Source organism: Aquarana catesbeiana, linkage group LG13 (assembly GCF_042186555.1).
Source record: "Aquarana catesbeiana isolate 2022-GZ linkage group LG13, ASM4218655v1, whole genome shotgun sequence".
NCBI classification, from domain to species: Eukaryota; Metazoa; Chordata; class Amphibia; order Anura; family Ranidae; genus Aquarana; species Aquarana catesbeiana.
Window position 1 is genome coordinate 98,299,214 of NC_133336.1, and position 22,570 is coordinate 98,321,783.

The 22,570-nt window shown below is 40.6% G+C and overlaps 1 protein-coding gene across 4 annotated transcripts in view; it reads left to right on the top strand.

Annotated features, from left to right (window-relative positions):
* The window catches only part of SUSD6 (sushi domain containing 6), a 73,027-nt gene that overhangs the window by 17,651 nt on the left and 32,806 nt on the right, over nt 1–22,570 (top strand). For all 4 annotated transcript variants that reach the window (XM_073608923.1, XM_073608921.1, XM_073608922.1 and 1 more), the window contains exon 2: nt 3,546–3,703. In XM_073608923.1, the coding sequence (XP_073465024.1) occupies nt 3,592–3,703 (112 nt within the window). In that variant the 5' untranslated portion in view covers nt 3,546–3,591. The remainder of the gene's footprint in view (nt 1–3,545; nt 3,704–22,570) is intronic.

The following is a 22,570-nucleotide window of genomic DNA, read 5'->3' on the forward strand; positions in this document are numbered from 1 at the left end:
TTTTTTTTTTTTTTTTTTTTTTTTTTTTTTTAATTCTATCTGTTCTTAAAAAAAAAAAAAAAAAAACACTTCCTGCATGTAGCAAAGTCTAAACACAGCAGACAACAGCTTATAGGAGTTCCAGGCTCTCTCCCAAAATACTAAAGGAGATGGTCAGAGACTGCAGACCTACTGCAGGAGATGGTCAGAGACTGCAGACCTACTGCAGGAGATGGTCAGCCTAGAAAAGAAGTCTGGAGCGCCGGCCGGAAGCTCACAGACAGCCCGTCCTACTGGTGTCACAACAGCGGTGGGAGGTGACGCGACGTGTTTGCATATACACAAACTGAGAAATGAGGTAACGCACGGAGCGTTCTCCCGGGAAGGGCGGGGCAATTGATTTTCCCACTCGCATGCATCGATGCCTCATCAGGGACCCCCGAATCGCGATGCATCGATGCTGCGATTCATTTCAGCACTCCTAGTGTGCATTCAAATTTGTGTTTAAAGCCCAACTCCAGCGTGTCCCAATAGGACATACATGTATGAACAGTTGTATTTAAAGCCCAACTCTGGCTTGTCCAATAGGAGGTACACGTACGAACTGTCGTATTTGAAGCCCAACTTCAGTGTGTCCAATGGGGGGTATGCATATATGAGCTGTTGTATTTAAAGGGGTTGTAAACCCTCACGGTTTTTCACCTTAATGCATTCTATGCATTAAGGTGAAAAACCTTTTGTGCTGCAGCTGCCCCCTAAACCCCCCTTTTTCTTACCTGAGCCCGATCGTTCCAGAGTCGAGGGCGAGCACAGCAGCCCCAGCCACTGTCTCGGGTCCTCATTGGATAGATTGATAGCCAATGGCTCCCGATGCTATCAGTCAAATCCAGTGACACGGAGGCAGAGGGGCCGAGTCCTGCTGTCTGTGTCAATGGACGCAGTAGCAGGATTTGGCAGGGCGCCCGCACAGGTGCCCCCAATGGGAACCGGCACTCCATGGGGGCACTCGAGAAGAGGAAGAGCCAGGAGCGCCGCCAGGTGACCCCAGAAAAAGAGAATATGGGGCACTCTGTGCAAAACCCTTGCACAGAGGAGGTAAGTATAACATGTTTGTAAAGCTTCATTTTTTTTTAATCACTTTAAAGCCCAATCCAGCTTGTCCAATAAGTGGTACATTTATGAACTGTTGTATTTAAAGCCCAGATCCAGCCAGAATTTTGTGTTGGATGGAGCGGGGAAATAATTGTAAAGTTTTTGCCTCTCTGTGACCCCCTTTGGAAAGATTTTCTCACAAGTCCTGTTTATGGGGAACAGTTGTCACTAGGACTGGAATTAAATCATTGTCAGAAATTACAAAGACTTCTCCCTCCCCTACTTAAAAACACAATGTTGTCGTTGTCTGTTGGAGAGCTTTGCCATTACTTCCTGTTCTGACCGGAAGTGAGGTGATATTTCCCTGCTAATAGCAATAAAAACATAAGCGGTTCTAAACCATCTCCGTTCAATTAAAAATGAATGGCCAGGAAATTGGATTGCAAGCTCAAGTGAGGTTGTGGTTGTTGTGCATTGATTTCAGTTTTCTCTCCATAGGGCTGTATAGATATTAACACACTACAAATAAACAGTCCTATGAAAGGAGCCCGTCAAGACTTTGTCTAAGGTCGACATTTTAAAAACTGCTCTTGGTAAAAAGCATTATATCTTTTTTAAAACAAGGACCTTTTTATTTAAAATTGTATTTCCTCCAGTATATTGTGGGGATTGACAGCAAAGCTTACACATAATTAATTAAAGCCTTGAACATTTGCATTACATTGTGGAATCTGAGCTGGTAACATCCTTAGGCCCCATAACAGCAAAGACTGTGAGTTATGAGCTTTTTCTGTTGCCTAGAAGGTCTGCTTCACACTAGTGCAATTTCAGATGCGATTTCAGTCGTAAAGAATTGCATGACCATGGCAATCACATTGTTTTCAGTGGTGCTGTCCTGGCTCAGGGAGCTGCAGGTGCCACATACAGCCACCAGTACAAGTTAATGGATGTAAGTGGCCGTACTCATGTAAATGCTGGCTGATTCCGCATTGGAATTTACTTGTGCATGTGCATACAATGTATTTCCCCAAGCGCACCACTTTAGCATTTGGGGAAATATGCTTGCACACATGAAGGGGTAAGCGCTGATACAGAAGCAATAACTGGTGCTTACACAAGTGCCGCCATGTGCTGTCATTCACTTGTACACAGCACCAGCGGCTCTTTGGGCACAGCAAAGCGCCAGGGATTTTAAGCATGTAAACATCTGTGTGCACTAGGCATGAATTTGTCCATAAGATATACTTAAAGAAAACATACATTGATAAGACAGTGAATCATGGGGGGTACTCACAGCAGACGTTTTATTTACACTAGTATAATATGCCAGTATGGTAAAAAATGTATGCTCTTTTGTATTGTGACTAATATGTATTCTCTTTATCTCATAGTTATGTGATAATCAGCTTTTAATCATCACCTAAGGCTCGGTTCACACTAGGACGACTTGTCAGGCGACCTAGGTCGCCTGACAAGTAGCGTCCCGTTCAGTACAATGGAACCGTTCTAATTGGAGCGACGCAAGTCGCTCCGACTTAGAAAAAGGTTCCTGTACGACTTTGGGGACGACTTGGGGCGACTTGCATAGACTTCTATACAGAAGTCGTTTTGCAAATCGCCCGGGCAGTCGTGTGCAGGTCGCCTATGTGAGGCGACCTGCTTGTCGTGCCGCCTCTGGTGTGAACTGGTGTGGAGGCTAACTGTATAAATAAAGCTCTTGAAGAAGCTGTTGTGATCCGCAAAACATATAGAGCAACCAGTATACAGATGGTATCCATGTTATAGTTGTCACATTGTAGTGCAACTGTAGAAGTGAAACCAACATTTGCTTGATGATCACTGTTGGTTTTAATATGTAAAGGCCGACTGTTATGTATATTTTTGTAAATAAACTTTTTTTCAATATTTTATTCACGATTGTCTATTGTCAGTTGGTATACGGTACCATTAAAGTCCTTTATAGCCTCCCCCTCCAAAATTACACTATATATATTTTAAAATGTCAAACCCTTTAAACGTGAACCCATGTCAAGATACAAGTGTCATAAAAATGAACTATTGCATGCACTAAGGTGAGAACAGTCCCTCCTGTTTACCTTTTTATGGAACGTTAGTCATTTTTTTCTAATTTTAAAATGCATGACGACAGTGAGCAATAACATAATGGTATGAAAGCAGTAACATGTGTTTCTTGATTATCAGGATTGTCCTGCTAGTGAGAATGTTACATTGTAACTGTATGTAGCACAGTCATAGAACACAGGTATATATTGCTAAGACAATCAAATGCATTCCGTTACAGCTGTTGGACTACAGTTCCTAGCAGACTTTACCGGCCTGTGTTTTTTTTTTTTTTTATTTGTGGCTGTCTAGAAACCTCAGCATTTTTCCTATGATATGATCTCTTTAAATAAAATGTGTTGAACCTCTTCTTATTCTGCATCCTGACCAGTGGATTCTTTTCTCATGACTAGGTGCTGGTTGTCATATCTGCCCCTTGGCTTACCTTCAACCAGGAAGATGTGCCAGCAAGTATCTGCAGGGAAAAGTCTGTGGCATAAAGTCTGGTCCTCAGGAAGGAGTGGAGTATTAGTGTTACTACTTTCCTATCTACCTTATAGTTTCAGCTCAGGTAAGTGCAATCTTGTACTTGACAAGTTACAACTACTCATATCTGCACAGGATCAACCTAGAATCACATTACATCACATTGCATGAGATGGGGGAGGGGTCCTTTTTATATAGAAAAGAGTTGGAAAAACGCTGCAAATAACAATGCATTGGCGCTATCAAGGGTTCAGCATAGCATTGAGCCCAAGTTCACACTGAAAGCGGGAATAAAATTGTGCGAGTTCAGCTGAACTCTCACGATTTCATTCCTGCATGTCAGTCCCGACTTTGGGGGCGATTTCAGAGACATCTGTGCGGGTTTCTGCACAGATGTCAATGGAAATTGCACCCCGAAATTGCCAGTAGTAGTACAGAAAATACTTTTGGGAATCGGTGTGATGCCGCACACTTTTGGACGGTGCAATTGCCCCTGATTTGGCATGCGGTTTGATATGTCAAATCGCATGCCAAATTACATCATTGTCAACCAGGGCGGAAGTTGTCTTTTGTTGTATAAATTCTGTGTCTTTGAAGAAGACAAAGGACAGTTTTTGACAAAAGCTGATCAAAGACCTAATAAGAAGATGGTCTGGAACCGGCTGAGATTTGAACCATGTATGGGCAGGCTAAATGTACCAAGCTGATCATTTTGTCAACTTGGTTATAGCCAGCCTGCCAGATCTTACATGCGATTATCGATAGCGGCTGGTATACCAGCTAGCAATAATGACTGTCTTCTCCCGGCGAGGACAGCTTCCCCCAACCCCCCTTAGGAGAATATAATGACTCGGCAGGAGGCATTCCCTGTCAACACTGTCTGTGTAGATGGTGGAATTGAGCGAGTTTCTTTCCTGAGTCCCGTGGTTGCAGGAATTAATTTTCACAGTGTATGGCCTGCTTTAGGGACTAGTTCCCCATCAGGCACACCTTGCTGTTGATTGACAGTGCACAACAGTGGGTGGATCCATAGCCACTATTCAGTCCAATAGAAGCTTTGATTACACCCACTGCCATCTGCTGTCAGTGAAAAGTAAGGCAGACCCGATGGAGAACTTTCTAAGTTCCCTATCAGGTTCTGCCCACGCAATAGGTGCTACAACCGTGGTTCCCCATCAGGTTTGCCTTCCATCTGACCCATCAGGTATCACCAGTAATCTCCAGCCCTTTTGTGTATATTTTTGCTTTTGGTCTGGGGAATCCCCCGGCTGACAGCTGAATGGGGTCGGGGATAGAGCCCTGTTTTGAAATTTACTACTGATATTCCCATCACACACATTTCTGGAATAGGCTGAGAACTAAACGGATGCTGCAGCAATGATCAGCTGGGAACTGGGAACATCACAGAATAACGTACATATGTACCAGCACACCATGGATCTTCAGGTAACATTCAGAAGCTTTTATTCAGAGATCACATCACCACGGAAAAGTGCAACATTTTGGGGCCACACAGGACTCCTTCTTTAGGCCTGATGAAGGGGTCCTGCATGGTCCTGAAACGTTGTACTTTCCTGCTGTGATGTGATTTCTGAATAAAAGCTCTGCATGCTATTTGAAGATTTATGGTATGCTAGCAAATATATACATTGATCTGTACAGAAATCTATCACATTGTTGTTAACTTCCCAGCACACATATGACCCAGGGTATTTCCATATGCAAGCTCAGAGCTGGTCTTCATTACAGGTAGTTTCCTGATCTGTAAACTGGCTGTAATTCTGTAAAGAGGGAGTAAAGGCAGTTTAAAAAGTTAGCAGCCGCATGCTCAGTTCGCCTGCGCGCCGCTGTCTTTGGCGCATTCGCTGTAGACATCGGTGCCAGTCTTTTCCAAATATCTCCTAAACCGTGTAGGTTTAGGGGATATTTGTTGCACCTACAGGTTTGCCTTAATCTAGGCTTGCCTGTAGGTAAAAGTGGTCCCAGAGGGTTTACAACCACTTTAAGTCTCTATTACTGCCGTAGAGACAGGCCGTTAATGTGGGAGTAGTTGGCACTACTTGAATTTGGTGCACATGTCGGTAATTTTACCAAAACTGGTACAAATCCTCGTCTGAATGCTTGCTTGATGGAAACTACTACCTGAAGATATTTGTAACTGCTTTATTGATTTCCCCCTGGAGCATTAGTTTGAATGGAAAAGTCTGCATTTGCCCTGTTTTCCTGTATCGCAAACACATCTCCATTAGGACAGAGTTCAGAGAAATCAAACGCAAAGTAATTCAAACCTAGTCTGAAAACTTTCATCCACCTTCATCTTTATAATGATTTGTATTTGTGCATTTCAGACGCACATCAAATGCAGGTAATCGGTGCCTAAATATGTCCATAATATCAATACCATATTTTTTCCAAGGTGTTTTGTGAACTTGGCAATACAAGGTATAGCAATCCGAGGTACTATTGTCACCCAGTATTTCATCATAATGCTGTCAGCTGACGCTCTTATTTCATGAGCTGCTAAAACTCTGCAGTGATGAATTAAACAATTTGGAGATTATGTGGCGTAGTGTGAAATGATTTGACCTTTTAGAGAAGTGTGTCATGAGTTTTATTATCAGGGCTAGAAAAATTCTAGAACTAGAAGATGTTAAAGAACAAACAACATCCAAAGCGGCTGCTTCAAAGGTCATCAGTATAAAGACATAAACGTTTGTCCAGGTTGAATTATGCAAAGAAATCCCTGAGGTTAGATTCTTGCAAGGTGTGTCATATAATACCTCTGACAGGTTAAACCAGTTACACTTCTATTTCTTATAAGGTATGTTTTAAGGCTTATTTTATTTAGACATAACAAGGGTTCTTCTTCTAAAGCCAGAAAAGCATTAAATGTCGGCTTTTGTTTTGCTTAATGTGGAATGTTCAAAGTCTAAAAAGTAATAATACTCTGTTATACAGCAGCAATAAATACAGTCACTTGCCTGACCCTTGAAATACATTGGTGATTGTTGGCTCCTCACAGTTTCTCTGGTCATCCACCTTGGCAGTAGCAATATCTTTAGATTCTGATTAATTCTGGCTGTTGAACTGTTGACTCTGGTGAGTGTCAGTGTCAGTGTCATTGGATTCACACTTGCCTGTTGTGAAAAGTAGTAGTAAAGGCATGCATTACCTTTAGCAACATGTTACACCCCTATTTAGAATGTAACATGTTGCTATGCCCCCCTATAAAGTGTTTGGGGGTTTCTCGCTGTTACTTTTAAATTCTATGTGGCTGTGCGGCGTTCTAACTACACAGTCATGTCATTCATTCACAGAGATCTGTGAATAAACTACAAGTCCATCTGCCAACACAGCAGGGAGACTTGTTCTCAATGGTACACCAGTGCTTTAATCAGTGCACTTATAGTCAACACTTTTTTTTTTTTTTTGCTCTCCAACTGAAAGCCTGTACAGAGGTTTGGGCAGAGAACTGAAGGGAAAAGTCTGCAGGAACCCGACATTGCACCCATTATCCACTAACTGTGGGTGAAAAATGCTTTGTAGGCTCTTGTGAAAAATAAATAAATACACATTATTCCTGCAATAATATATGCATTTATTTTTTTTAATTTTTTTTTTAGGGCTGGTGCACCCTGGAATCCCATAGGAATGCACTGTGCATTTCTGTGCGATTCCCATGCAGTTCTGTGCGGTGCAATTTCAGCCCATTCATTGTACTTCTGTACCATGCGATCCGGTGGAGGCAAACGCACTGCTTTTGCAACCTGTGTTTTGGGGTGATGTTAACTCAGTATTGACACCCACTTCAGCGCGTTTTGAGCGGAAATATGCACAGAACATGGGTTCCCCACATCGCATTCAGGTATGAATGGGCCCTCAAAGATGAAAATTAACCACTTGTAGACGGGCAGCCCTCACAGGCAAAGCAGCGTACCCATACATCGGTGCCTGCTTCTAGGTTTAGATTGGATTGTGCACAGCGGGAGTCTTGTCAGCAGATTCCACCCAATGATTCATGGCCAGGACCTGCTGATCGGCTGTGTGCAAACACAGCCCAGAGCCCTGTGTTGACAATCAACACAGGGCTCTGTACAGAGGGAATGATCTCTGTTTCTTATCCCTGCAAAGGGATAAGAAACAGAGATCTTTAGTAAAAAGCAGCACACGTTACACATTTAGGCACACATTTAACCCCTTAATCGCCCTTCTCAGCCAGTGTCATTAGTACGGTGACAGAGTATAATATTAGCACTGATCACTGTATTGGTGTCACTGGTGATGTCAATGGCAGTTAGTCCCCCCCCCCGTGTCAGTTTTAGATTGCCCGCCACACTATTGCAGCCCCATTATGAGGTGCTGATCACCACCATTAGTAGTATAAACAATAAATAAATAATTCCAATATATATCCCATAGTTTGTAGGTGCTATAACTCTCGCGCACACCAAAGACATGTAGCAAAATATATTTTGGCCAAAATGCGATTGATTTATTTATTTATTTATTTAATTGTTCTGTAGCAGAAAGTAAAAAAAAACATTTTTTTCAAAATTAACTTTCTTTTTTTTTTATTTAGATCACCAAAAAATAAAAAAACTCAATGGTGATCAAATGCCACCAAAAGAAAGCTCTTTGTGTAAAAAAAAAAAAAAAAAGTATAAATTTTGTTTGGGTACAGTGTTGCATGACCGCAAAATTACCAGTTAAAGTAGCGCAGTGCTAAATAGCAAAAAATGGCCTCGTTATGAAGGGGGTAAAATCTTCTGGCGCTCAAATGGTTAAACCATTGTTTTATAAATGGTCTATGTGTACATAATGTTTACTTTGCTAGCAAAATGCTATTTGTTTTTGTCTAAAGCACGTCTATATATTAGTAATACTTTGATACTTACACCGGCTTCCTTCTTTACAATCTGCATACAGCAACTCCCTGCTTGCGGCGGGACTGCATTTCCCATGAGCACATTCATTTTTTTTTTTTTCAATTTTTTTTTAGCATTGCACCGATACTGGTGCCAACACTAAACATTTGCACGAGTGCTTGTGGCCCATTTTTTTTTTTTTTTTTCTTTTTTTTTTTTTAGCGCAATTTCAAAGCCTGGAGTGATTTTGTTTAGGTACAAGCGCGATTCCAATGTGAATTGTAGTGTAGCACCTGAACCGGACTGAAATCACACTGCGACCAAGCTGTAAAAACTCACTGAAACACACATGAAAACTGATGTGAAATTGATGTCTCTGGAGGGGAAATCTGTGTAGTTCTCCCATCAGTTTTCATGTATGTATGCTGTGAACAAGCCCTGTCACGTGACACTAAAAATAAGTGTCGGTAATTGGTATCGGCAAGTACTTCAGAAAAAGTACCGGTAAGCGGTTTTATAAAACAACTGGTATCTGTGCAGCCTAATTTTGTTTTCCAACTGCACATACATGCTGTGCTTTTAGTGCACAGACTACCGCCCAGAGCGGGAAGATGTAGAGTTACAATTCCCTGTTTGAGAATGCGCATGCTGTGGTTTCTACACAGACACCGCTTGGGAGAGAGAACATTGCAAGAATAGAAGTCAAGGTAGAAAGCAGCTGGTCCTGTCATTTGCAACCATGAGTTGAAGCAACATGGGTTGAAAAATTGGACGCAATATAAATGTGCATGTGAGCTTGTAATTTTCCTCTGAGTTTGATAACACTTATCGTCATCATTACACTATTGAGATATGCTGACCTGACAGAGTTTGCTGGAATGGTCTGTTGAACACCATAATTGAGTATATTTTGTGTTTGAGCTGAATTATAAGAGTACATTCTTCCAAAAATAAAAAATGGCAGTATGAATGCTGCTTGGGATTTTTGTTAGGCTGACCATTTCAGTTTTAATAAATCGAACAACTGACTGAGGAATGAGTTTATCTTCGTCTGATCACTGGTGTAGGGTGATGACAATGTGGTCATTTCCTTCGAGTGACTCTCCAGACAGAGAACGCATTTATGATGTCTAACCATTTTTCTGTAGAGGGACCTCTCAAATTTGAGTCGCTGCACTGTTGTCTGTATATTATACACAAAGGCCACAGGCTGGTCTCTGCTGCTTCAATAGGAAGGTCTGATTGATGCTTAGGGTGACCCTGAGGCATTGCAGTGACCCAGCCATCTGTCTACAGAGGACACAGGCAGCTTCTGTGTTTGGGATCGGGACAGAATTTAATTAGCATTTCAATACCCGCAGAGATGGGGTTTCTGAGAGTTAATTGAGAGTGAAAGCCATGAGCCAGCTAGTAGCATTTTTACTTCTTTTGTACAAGATAGAATTATTCCCGGCCTCATGTCAGCCATCGCATGGACAGATGATCTCTTGCTGGTGGTTGAGGCTTCACTGGATTTGTACTGTATGTATTTCTTCCAGCCTTCCCTGAAGTCATAGTGGGCCACAGTGGAAGGGAAAAGGCACATGACAGTCAACAAGGTCTTGGCTTTATTCAAGGACAGTTAGAACCTGGTCTCCATGGATAGTAGAGCTGCACGATTCTGGGCAAAATGAGAATCACAATTTTTTTTGCTTAGAATAAAAAGATCACGATTCTCGCAGCGTAAAATCGTTCATTATACAAAAAAAATGGGCTAACTTTATTGGTGTGTTTTTTTTTTTTTTTTTTTTTAATTCATTAAAATAATTTTTTCCTAAAAAATTGCATTTGAAAGACCGTTGCGCAAATACAGTGTGACATAAAATATTGCAACAACCACCATTTTATTCTCTAGGCTCGCTCTCTCTCTCTCTCTCTCTCTCTCTCTCTATATCTATATCTATCTATCTATCTATCTATCTATATATATATATATATATATATATATATATATATATATATATATATATATATATATATATATATATATATATATTAATGGAACCAAAAAGGGTGCGGTCCGTCCCGGGTGGCACACGTGTCATCCTGGAGCGCCCCAGTTGAAATCCTCCCCTCCCTCCTCCTCTCCTTGTAATTGTCATGTAGAGCGGCAATCTTGTTCTGTGTAACAGAGCTGGATTTAAATTGCCAGGCAGTTGCTGTAACAATGTCCCGCCTCCTAGACCAGTTCTTGTGATAGACGGCACACTGATCCAATGCCGGGAAATTGAATCATTGTGCCGTGTGTCATAGGAAAAGGTCTAGGAGGCGGGACATTGTTACAGCAGCTACCCGGCGATTCAAATCCAGCTCTGTGACAGCCTGAGATCACAGTACCGGGCACTGGGGAGGCTGCATCTGATGGGCACTGGGGAGGCTGTATCTAATGGGCACTGATGAGGCTGCATTGATCTGTTGTATCATGTCTGCAGTCTCTGACCATTTCCTGTAGTGTGTCTGCAGTTTCTGACCATTTCCTGTATCATGTCTGTTAGAGGCGCACCGAATGGAAATTTTGCTAATACTATTAGCAGTTTGTTTAAGTTTACGTTGGAGATTGCAGACATGATACCAGGGATGGTTAGAGACTGCAGACTGCATTTTTCTTGAGCTTTTCTTGCACTAAAGGTGCCAATAATGGCCAACAATAAATTCATAACAATTTAAATTGATGATATTAATTAAAAAATTGAATATAATACAATTATATAAAAATATAATTTTTTTTACATTTTTTTTTTTTAACTGTCATTTTCGGCTACGTGCATCCTGCATTTTCAGTTTCTGCACCAAAATTTTCATTCGGTGCACCTCTAATTTTCATGCATTGAGGCTGGTGGTTGTTCGATACAAAACTTGGGTAAATAGAAGTAGAATTCCCTTTTGAGTAGAGTGACAAATGTGAACTAAATATGACCATTTCTGCATGCTAAAAATTACCAGTTCAGAAATGCCAAAGACCAGCAGTTATATGGGTGTTTTCATTTGTTTTTTTTTACATGGTGATCTCCATCGTTCCACATTGGCACTCATTAGATTTTGATGTTAATGGACCACTTTCATAAATATATGCTTTGTGTTCAGCTGTAGTCACTTTCTCATGACTTGACATGACCACCTTTAGAACTCCCTGCGTTTAGCAATACACAGTCGTCTTTGTTTTGTCTTTGTTGCCATCTGTGGTTGCAAACATTCCCATTGTGGGCATTATTGCTTCTTAATTCCTGTTTAAATATTGGCAATGTAATTGCAAAGTATACAAGGTAGCTCTTCCAGTTATAGAGCGGACATTACCAGTCATACTCATTGGCTGAAAGGATCCTGTTGTCAGGATTGCTTGTAGGCCTTCATTGATTAAGGAGGGATGGCCAAGTGTCTGTTAGTTTTCATTCATGTGGTTTTTAATGAGGATTCTTACAGCAAAAAAAAAAAAAAAATGGCATTACACCACTCAACTGGAGATTTCAGACATATTTTTCTGCCTGTATCTGAGGGCTTTCTTTCTTTTTTTTTTTTTTTTTTTTCTCCTCCCTGTGCTTTGTCAGGACTTGTACCATGAGCTATTTTAAGTCAAAAAGGTAAAAAAAAAGTTAGATTTTATTATTTAAATGTTAAACGCTCAGTCCAATGTAATGTATGTTTCAGTTTTAGATGGCAGCATTTTAACAACCCTCCCAGTACATATTGAAGTTTATCTAAAGCTAGAGCTGCACGATTCTGGCAAAAATGAGAATCACAATTTTTTTTTGCTTAGAATTAAGATCACGATTCTTGTGGCATAATATCTTTCACATTATACAAAAAAAGGCTAACTTTACTGTTTCGTTCTTTTGTTTTTTTTTTTTTAAATCCATTATTCAATTGTATTTTGTTCCCAAAAAATTGCATTTGAAAGACCGCCGCGCAAACACAGTTTGACATAAAATAAAATATTGCAACAACGCAATTCTCTAGGGTTTCTACTAAAAAAAAATAAAAATTATATATATATATATATATATATATATAATATATATATATATATATATATATATATATATATAGTGTGAGAGAGAGATATATCTCTATCTATCATAGTTAGTCAGGTTGAAAAAAGACACAAGTCCATCCAGTTCAACCATAAAAAAAAAAGTAATTTTCCAGCAAAAAGTACTGATTTTAACCTGTAAGCAACAAGTGTCAGAAGAAGGCTTAGTCTTTAAGTGGTTAAACTGACCTCATTTGCAGACCAAAGTTCATCCCTTTTGATCTAAAAGAAGTTTTCTCAGCGCTGAGCAATGTTGATAAACATTTCGCAAGCTTTTTTTTTTTTTGTTTGACAGCTCTGAGCAGAGAACGACTCTGCGCTTGTTGCATAGAATGGTGAAAATGTCATGTTAAGATCGTGCCGGGGGTTGAATCGAGATCAGTTTTTTTTTTTTTTACGATTAATCGTGCAGCTCTATCTAAAGCCACAACATTTTTTTCCATTTTGGATAGAGCATTGGAGTTTTAAAAGCCCTTTTAGGTTTTTGTCTGTGTAAAGATGCGCCCTCTTTGTCTTTGTGACCACTGCCACAGGGATATGCATGTACTAAAATGTCTAACACGTGCCATGAAGCTCTTCAGCACATCATAATGCTCCACAGTCCACATCAATGAGTATTTCAATAGAAAACGCATTGGGATAAAAAAAATGCAAAGCTGGGAAATCATCCCAACCAAAAGAGGAGTAATGGTGACCTCTTCCAGTGGGGTTGCATGTTCCAATGACTAGGCTCTAAAAAGTTAGTTATTTTTCTCTCATTTATGTTGTGTATTGAGACAGAAATGACAGGGAATAACTCAAAGGACAAAGCAAAAAAAAAAAAAAAAAAAAAGTTTAACCCAGTGATAGCTCAAAAAAACTGCTTTGGCTTTAGATCCAGTTTCAGGACTCAATCACCATCAGCTACATTTTCCCATACAAGCTCCCAGTGTGGTCCTTGTGATATGGCCATTACAATAGAGTATACTTTTTGTGCTTGAGTCTCAATTTATTTAGACTTTTTATTAAAACAAACTTGTATATTTGATAGCCTGCCTGTATCCAGAAAAGCCGATATTTCAGTTTTGGCCAGACCCACCCCTTAACCCTCGTAATTGACTAGATAAGCCTGGATACCTGTAGCCTAGGTGTTCCAGAATTTAGTCACAAAGAGCATTTGCATTCAATACAGGCTTTGTAGCTGAATACTTGGCATTATGAAATTCCCCTCCTCATATTTACAGGCCACATTCCCTTCTAGTGAGTTAATTTGCTCACACCCTTCTATTCCCCCTCCTGTGTACAGCACTCAGTTATCAACCTTCATCAACAGGCCAAATGGTGAGACCAGCCTGGACAGCTTATTATGACGGAGAACCAAGTTTGGGCATACGTCAAATGGGAATATATTGATTTAAACATGTGACCCGACAAAGCGTGTCTAAAATAAATATATTTACTGCTCTAAAATGGTGTTCTAGGGCTTTCAGAAATTTCACAAGCATTCCTTCATGCCATTTGTCTTTGCACTGTAACAGATGTACCCATGCTTTTTTTATTCTGCTTCAGATTTTATCTTGTACTAAGTGATATGCGGGAAACTGTTTGAGAAGCATGCAGTAAAAACCAGAAATGCAATGTGGTTTCCTCACTGGGAAAATCCCAGACATCATGTCCCGGGGTTTATGTAAATGAGCAATATCTGCATATACTTTACTTTTGGTGGGAGCTGAGCCTATGCCTTCGCTGCTGTAATGAATAAGTGCAATGTAGATATTTTATGCTGCATATTCAAATGCATATTTAAGTAGATCAGTACTGTACAGAGAAACTGCATCTCCAGGAATGCACCTGGTTTAGAGGGAATGTAAAGTATATTTTCTATGTATTTTTTATCTTTTACTATATTCATGATTGAAAATAAAAAGTTGTAATTGTTTTTAGCCAGGTAAATCCAAAATATTGCACATAAAATATTTTATATTCACAGTCAGGAGGTAATATCCAGTTTTTACGCACTTTCTGCAGCTGATTTTAGACGCTTACTGTATATATAATTTTCTTTCTTATAATCCTTGCTTGTCTTTCAGTTTAGGCTGCTGAAGCCATGACCACTACCTCCAGGTTTCCTGTTTTAGGGCAACTCCTGCCTCTTGCAGTGTCTTATGGAGCCACCCTTGCATGCAGGGACTAATGTGTCTTTCTACAATGTGTGCTTCAATAGAAACACACAGCCCCGTAGCCTAAGGGGGCAAGGCACAACCGTGCTCCTCCTCTCTCCCTTCTCCGAGTAAACAGACTGGCTGGACACTGCACTGTCTGCTGGTAACTTTTTTTTTTTTGTTTTCTATGAACACTGGAAGCAGCACTAAGAGAAACCAGCGGCACTGAAATTTGTAAGCTGCAAGTGCTGGGGTGAGGATTTTATAGCGGTAGAAAATGTTGAGGGGAAAAAGAAAAACTCTCTGCATGATGTGCTAGTATGCATTGCATACTAGCAAATTATGAAGGACTTGCCCTGAAACAAACCCCTCCAGCGACGCTCTGTAGAGGCTTCTATCTATACCCGGTCTTCCTTCTGGGTTTCTGGGATGCGGCTGCTTGAATGGCTGAGTCTCAGTGATGTCATAGCTGCAGCAAAAAGCACTAAAGGAATGGCACCAATATGCTGTTCTTTCAGAGCACATGCGCCGGTGACGTCACTGGGTGCTACTCGCTAGCATATTTCCTAAACGGTGCTTGTTTAGGAGATATTTGTCTAACCTGCAGGTAAGCTTTATTATAATCTTACCTGTAGGTAAAAATAAATAGTTTACTACCACTTTAACAAATAGTTACATTTTTATTTATTTATGCTCAATGTTTTAAGCTATAAAACTCTGAGGGTTTAATAGTAACTTATCCAAAAGTTCACCACCTTTCTTTCTCCCCCCTGCTTGCTCTTTTTTCACATGACCATATAAAGATTCAGTTAGAGAGAGATGGCCTGAAAACAAATGGTTTCTGCTGTAACCCTCCACAGTGTCCTCAAGAGGAGATCCAGCCCTCTTTCGGCTTCACAACTGGTTCCCTACTGCGCATGCGCGAAGCACTCTGTGCTTTCTAATTTGGTCTGGCGGAAGGAGGATAAGGGGGCTGAACTTCCGGGAGAACTGGCTGTGGACCCATCTCCCAGAAGTGGGGAACCGGTACCTGTCAAAGTCATAAAGGCGCCAAATGTGGCACCAGAGGGGGGAGGCAGATAAGCGGAAGTTCCACTTTCGAGTGGAACTCCGCTTTAAGTGACTATTTTTTTTGTTTGTTTGGCTAGAATTTGCAATTGATAATATAACCTCTGTTGGATTTTTATTGGCAATGTGCTTCCCTATTGGCAAAATTCAACTTCACTTTCTGTCCAAGATTCACTGAGGACAGGCAGTCAGACATTTAATATCAACATGATAGCAGTTCTAACCTGTTTTACTGCTGTGTCCCATTTGGGGAGATTTTGCCAAACTTTCTTTTGTGACAGGAAGTGATGTAGAAATTCTCCATCGGGGGAGCATACCGTACCAAAACGCATTTTGTTAGCCCAACGTTACGAATAAACAAGTGGGGAGGTCTGGGGACAATGGTGCACTACTGTTGGGGCTGTTCTCTTCTCTTTGTAGAGAAAGCTAAATACTGATGAATTGAATTGTGTGATCCTGAACATTCACCAGATAACTGACTGGTTCCACATAAAGCCTAGTACACACGATCATAAAATCTTAGGAAAAATACCGCTTTCGGAGTGATCGTACGATAATCTGATTTAGTACACAGCTTTTGAGGGCCGGTCACAACAGTTCATTTTGAAATTATCTGAAGGGCAAACCCAAAAAATATCTCATATGATACCAGATCCTACGATTTTCGTTTTTTAATCAGTACAGTTTTCATTCGAAAATACAAATACAACACATTACATCACTTCTGAAGTTGTATTCTGTTGTACAAGAATTTACATAAGTTGAGGAACCTCTTCATTTTTGATATAGAGACTAGCATGCAAAGAAAAAAAAAAAAAAACATGATTATTTGTCCGATTTTTCTCATTATGTGTACTAGGCTTAAGAGGGTCTTGGGTTTATTTTAATGTCTATGCCGTTTTGGTGAAAGGAGCAAGGAGAATCATGTGGGTTGCTGTTGCAGACCTTTTCTTCTGGAAATTCCAATAACATGACTCCTCGTACTTTGTCTTCCATACTTTGAATCACTGACCCTGAATAAGTAAAAAGATGAGAAATTTCACTTTTCCTTTTGACTTTCATATGCTGTACGTTTCTTTGGGTGTTTGATTCAAAAATGCTGCCAGTCAAGTAGTGTTCATAAAAGGAGGTTAGCATCGGCAGCACTCAGATTTTATCACAACAGGCAAACCTAAAGTGGAACTAAAGGCAAAGAATACTTACCTATGCTCCAACAGTCTGACACTCACAAGGTCCTGTGCTGGCATCTTCTCCCTGACTTCTGGGTTCTGGTTTTGCCATTTTGATTGGGTTGTGCAGGATGATTCCGCAGATGCATGGAAGTCATTCATCCTGGCACACTAGCACTGTTGCAGAAATGTAAACTGCGCTGTACATGCAGAGGATTGCAAACGGGCAATTTATTTTATTGCAAGTAAGTTTATGTGATTGCAGAGGAGATAGTGCATGCCTCTTCAGTGATAAAGAACCTGCCTGTTTGTAGGTTTTTATTTTTTGCATCAAGTTCCGCTTTTACCCTTATTTGACCTATATGACGCCTATGTCTGCGGTGTTATTCCTCCCACTGTTATCTGTAGGTCTCCTTGTGGTTTCTGTCAGTTATTTTTTTCTGTCTTGTGATCTTGCATATGCTAGCCACAATTTCCCATGTTCGTCAACCAAAAGCGCATTTATTTACCTGATGCTTCTCATAACAGTTTTCAGAAACAGCAGACAAATGATTACAGCAAAAGTAGAACCCCTACCTACAGCAGGCAAAACATTTTGCCTTATTTACTGGAATCGTATTAAATGTAATAGGAATCAACGCTCTCTAGATTTCATAAATATTCTTTTTTAGTCCAAGGCAGGGCATAGACGGTGCAAATTTCTTTCCTGCAACCACAGGTTGCAGGAATGAAATTTGCACGTTTCGCCCATCAACATAGTGTGTTGACAGGGGAATCCCACCTGCGGAGCAATTGTCTTCATCCGGAGGGAGACAGTGAAGACGGTGATTATCACTAGCGGCTATAACAGCTGCTTGCGATTATCCGGCGGGCTGATTGTACCCAAGTTGCTTGATTGATCAGCTTGGTACATTCAGCCTGCCCAATTAATGGTTCGGATCAAATCAAACTATCAATCTGACAGTGAGACTTAAGCCCCATACACACTATTAGATTTTCTGAAGATTTTTGTCTTCAGATTTACCAAAACCATGTAGTGAAAGGGCCTGCCTGATTGCATACAAATTGAAACTCTTAAGGTTTGACCTCAAATTCTATGGTTTTGGTAAATCTGAAGAGTTTCAATTTGTATGCAATCAGGCAGGCCCTTGCACTACATGGTTTTGGTAAATCTGAAGACAAAAATCTTCAGAAAATCTGATAGTGTGTATGGGGTCTTTGGCTAGCCATAGACTGAATCTCGGCCAGTTCAACAGGAACCGGCTGAGATTTGAACTGTCTATGGCCAGCCTGTCTCACTGCCAAATTGACAGTTTGGTTTATGCACTCTAAGATTCTACATAAATGTCCTTGATCTCTTTTCTGTGTCATTTAGCTTCTGAGTCATGTTTCCATGTGTTTGAATTCATTACGTACAAACTAATTTAATAGTAAAATTGCTAGGTTCTTTTAATAGAGAATTGCTCAGTAATGTACATCTTGCTCACCAACCGATGCAACCTCCTAAAAAGAACAATAAGCCTTGCTAACAACCTGGGAGTCATAGACGTTCACTATCTGGATGTCCATTAGGCACCTTTTTGCTTTTTGTATCCCTACGGTATTAAAGTAAAACTCCGGCCAAATCTTTTTTGTTTTGAATAGAGTGAGAAAGGTCTTCCTTAAAGCGGAGGTTCACACAAAAATTGAACCTCCGCTTTTCGGAACCCTCCCCCCCTCCGGTGTCACATTTGGCACCTTTCAGTGGGAGGGGGGTGCAGATACCTGTCTAAGACAGGTATTTGCACCCACTTCCGGCATAGACTCCCACGGGAGTCTATGCCTCTTCCCATCCCCACCGCGCTGTCTGCTGGGACACACACGGGTCCCAGAGACAGCGGGGACCAGTTAGGAAGCGCAGCGTGACTCGCGCATGTGCAGTAGGGAACCAGGAAGTGAAGCCGCATCGCTTCACTTCCTGATTCCCTTACAGAGAATGGCGGCGGCAGCACCCGAGGAGCGAGGGACGATTCGGTCTCGGGTGCCGACATCGCTAGACCCTGGGACAGGTGAGTGTCCTTATTTTAAAAGTCAGCAGCTGCAGTATTTGTAGCTGCTAACTTTTACATTTTTTTTTTTTTTTTTTTCGCGGGACTCCCTCTTTTTAACTTGCTGCCACAGAGGCAGCTATTACTAGGACAAGAGGATAAGGTGGACGTCCCCCCAGTGGATACCCAGGTACAAAAGAAATTTAAAGTGGAAGTCAACCTTAAAACTTAAATCCCTGCATCTACAGTCATCCACAATCTAACACTAACCTATCTAGCCCCATAAAGAAGAAATTAGTATACATGCCTTTTTTGAAGCCAATCCGACCTGATCTCCAGCGGCGGAAGCTTTGCAGAGGACACAGCCAACAACGCCTGTGAACTGAATGGAGAGTGACATCACCCATAGACTTACTATGGGGCTTCTGTTGTCGGATGTGTCCTACACCCGCCTCCACAACAAAGCCGCGGCTGACAGCTCAGCGTGGGATCGGGTCGGATCGGCTTAAAAAAAGGTATGTATTTCTTTTTTACAGGGCCAGATAGGTTAGTGTTAGATCATGGATGTCTGTAGATGCAGGGATTTTAGTGTTTGGGTGGACTTCTACTTTTAACCACTTCAGCCTGGAGGATTTGGCAGCTCAATGACCGGAGGACTTTTTACAATTTGGCACTGCGCTGCTTTAACTGGTAATTGCGCGGTCATGCAATGTTGTACCCAAACGTCCTTTTTTTTCCCACAAATAGAGCTTTCTTTTGATGGTATTTGATTGCCTCTGCGATTTTTATTTTTTGCGATATAAATGGAAAAAGACCGAAAAATTTTGGGAAAAAAAAAAAAAAATATTTTCTACTTTTTTGTTAAAAAAAAAAAAATTTAATAAACTCAATTTTAGTCATACATTTAGGCCAAAATGTATTCAGCCACATGTCTTTGGTAAAAAAAATGTCAATAAGCGTATATTTAATGGTTTGCGCAAAAGTTATAGCGTCTACAAACTAGGGTACATTTTCTGGAATTTACGCAGCTTTTAGTTTATGACTGCCTATGTCATTTCTTGAGGTGCTAAAATGGCAGGGCAGTACAAACCCCCCTCCCAAATGACCCCATTTTGGAAAGTAGACACCCCAAGGAAATTGCTGAGAGGCATGTTGAGCCCATTGAATATTTTAATTTTTTGTCACAAGTGATTGAAAAATGACGAAAAAAAATTACACAAAGTTGTCATTAAATGATATATTGCTCACACATGGCATTGTTATATGTGAAATTACACCCCAAAATACATTTCTGCTGCTTCTCCTCAGTACGGGGATACCACATGTGTGAGACTTTTTGGAAACCTAGCTGTGTACAGGACCCCGAAAACCAATCACCGCCTTCAGGCTTTCTAAGGGCGTAAAATAGTGATTTCACTTCTTCACTACCGATCAGTTTCGGAGGTACACATTCTTCGAAATCCTAAAGGCGGTGATTGGTTTTTGGGGTCCTGTACGCGGCTAGGCTCCCAAAAAGTCTCACGCATGAGGTATCCCCGTACTCAGGAGAAGCAGCAGAATGCATTTGGGGTGTCTACTTTCCAAAATGGGGTCATTTGGGGGGGGGGGGTTGAACTGTTCTGGCATTTTATGCACAACATATAGAGAAGCTTATGTCACACATCACCTACTCTTCTAACAACTTGAAGACAAAGCCCTTTCTGACACTTTTTGTTTACATAACAAAATTTTTGTTTTTGCAAGAAAATTACTTTGAACCCCCAAACATTATATATATATATATATATATATATATATATATATATAAATATATATATATATATAAATTTTTTTTTTTTTTTTAAAGCAAAGGCTCTACAGATTAAAATGGTGGGTGTTGCAATTTTTTTTTCCCATAGTATTTGCGCAGCGATTTTTCAAATGCAATTTTTTTGGAAAAAACACACTTTTTTTTTCATTTTAATGCACTAAAACACACTATATTGCCCAAATGTTTGATGGAATAAAAAAGATGATCTTATGCCGAGTAAATGGATACCAAACACGACATGCTTTAAAATTGTGCACAAACGTGCAGCGGCAACAAACTACCTTTACAGGTTACCATTTTAGATCTTCAAAGGTGCTCTACTGCTAAAATTACTGCCCTCGCTCTGACCTTCGCGGTGATACCTCACATGCATGGTGCAATTGCTGTTTACATCTGACACCAGACCGACGATTGCATTCGCCTTTGCGCATGAGCATTATTATTTGTTTTGCTTTTTTATTATATTTTTAAACTGTTCCTTTCATTTTTTTTTTTTTTTTAATCATTTTTATTGTTATCGCAGGGAATGTAAATATCCACTATGATAGCAATAGGTAGTGACAGGTACTCTTTTTTTGAAAAAATTGGAGTCTATTAGACCCTAGCTCTCTCCTCTGCCCTCAAAGCATCTGACCACACCAAGATCGGTGTGATAAAATGCTTTGCCAATTTCCCAATGGCGCTTTTTATATCCGGCGAAACCTAAATCATGAAATGCTCGTAGCTTCCGGTTTCTTAGGCCATAGAGATGATTGGAGCCGTTCTGGTCGGGGGGGGGGGGGGGGCGCGTTCCCTCTCACTGCTTATAAAGGCAGTCTAGAGGCTAATTAGCCGCAAGGATTGCTTTTATATGAAAGCCGACCGCTGGCTGAAAAGAATGATACCTAAACCTGCAGGCATTGTTCTGGTATAACCACTCAAAGTCCAGCAACATACCAGTACGTTGCTGGTCCTTGTTGGGCATACATTGTAATGTTCGTTTTTTTTTTTTTCATGCAGCCTGTGGGCTGAACGAAGAAAAGAGATTGATCGGTGGGTATGCCCACCATTAGAATACCGCCCTTCATCCACCTACTTCTAATGAGGGGCATACATTCACCATTTTTTTTTTTTTTTTTAGCTGTGGTGGTGAAATCGCCTCCGACAGCGCTGGAGTCATGGCTTTACGTATCATAGGATCAAACGCTCTTGCTGTCAAGATAAATAAACCTGTGCTTCAGCTGAATGGCGTACCTGCTAAGCAAAATAATGGTTAACAATAAAACGAACATTACAGTATAACAAACCATGCCTGCAAAGCAAATACAATAAAACATAGTAAAAATAAAACCGAGAGAATGATGGATATAGAACAATAGTGAGCGGACAGTAGAGAGTGAACATAAGAAAGAACAATAGAAAGGAGAAAAATACACCACAACTATTTTTGCATTTTTTTTTATTTTATATTTTTTTGTGTTTTTGTGTGTAGTGTTTTTTTTTTTTTTTTTCACTTTTATAAAAACTATAAAAAAAAAAAAAAACTGTAAACTGAACGTTGCAGATTAGGGTCTCTCAAAATTTGATGGCCATCACACCTTTCGAGACCCCGAGATCCTGTGTTAGTTTGCGTAGGACTGTGTGGTGCTGTACCCTACGCTAAAACTAAAGCCCAGTCTCCGAAGGGAGCGGATCATGCTCTGCTTCAGTATGTCACAGTGCATGTTGGCATTCATGGTTTCCTCAATGAACTGTAGCTCCCCAGTGCTGGCAGCACTCATGCAGCCCCAGACCATGACACTTCCACCACCATGCTTGACTGTAGGC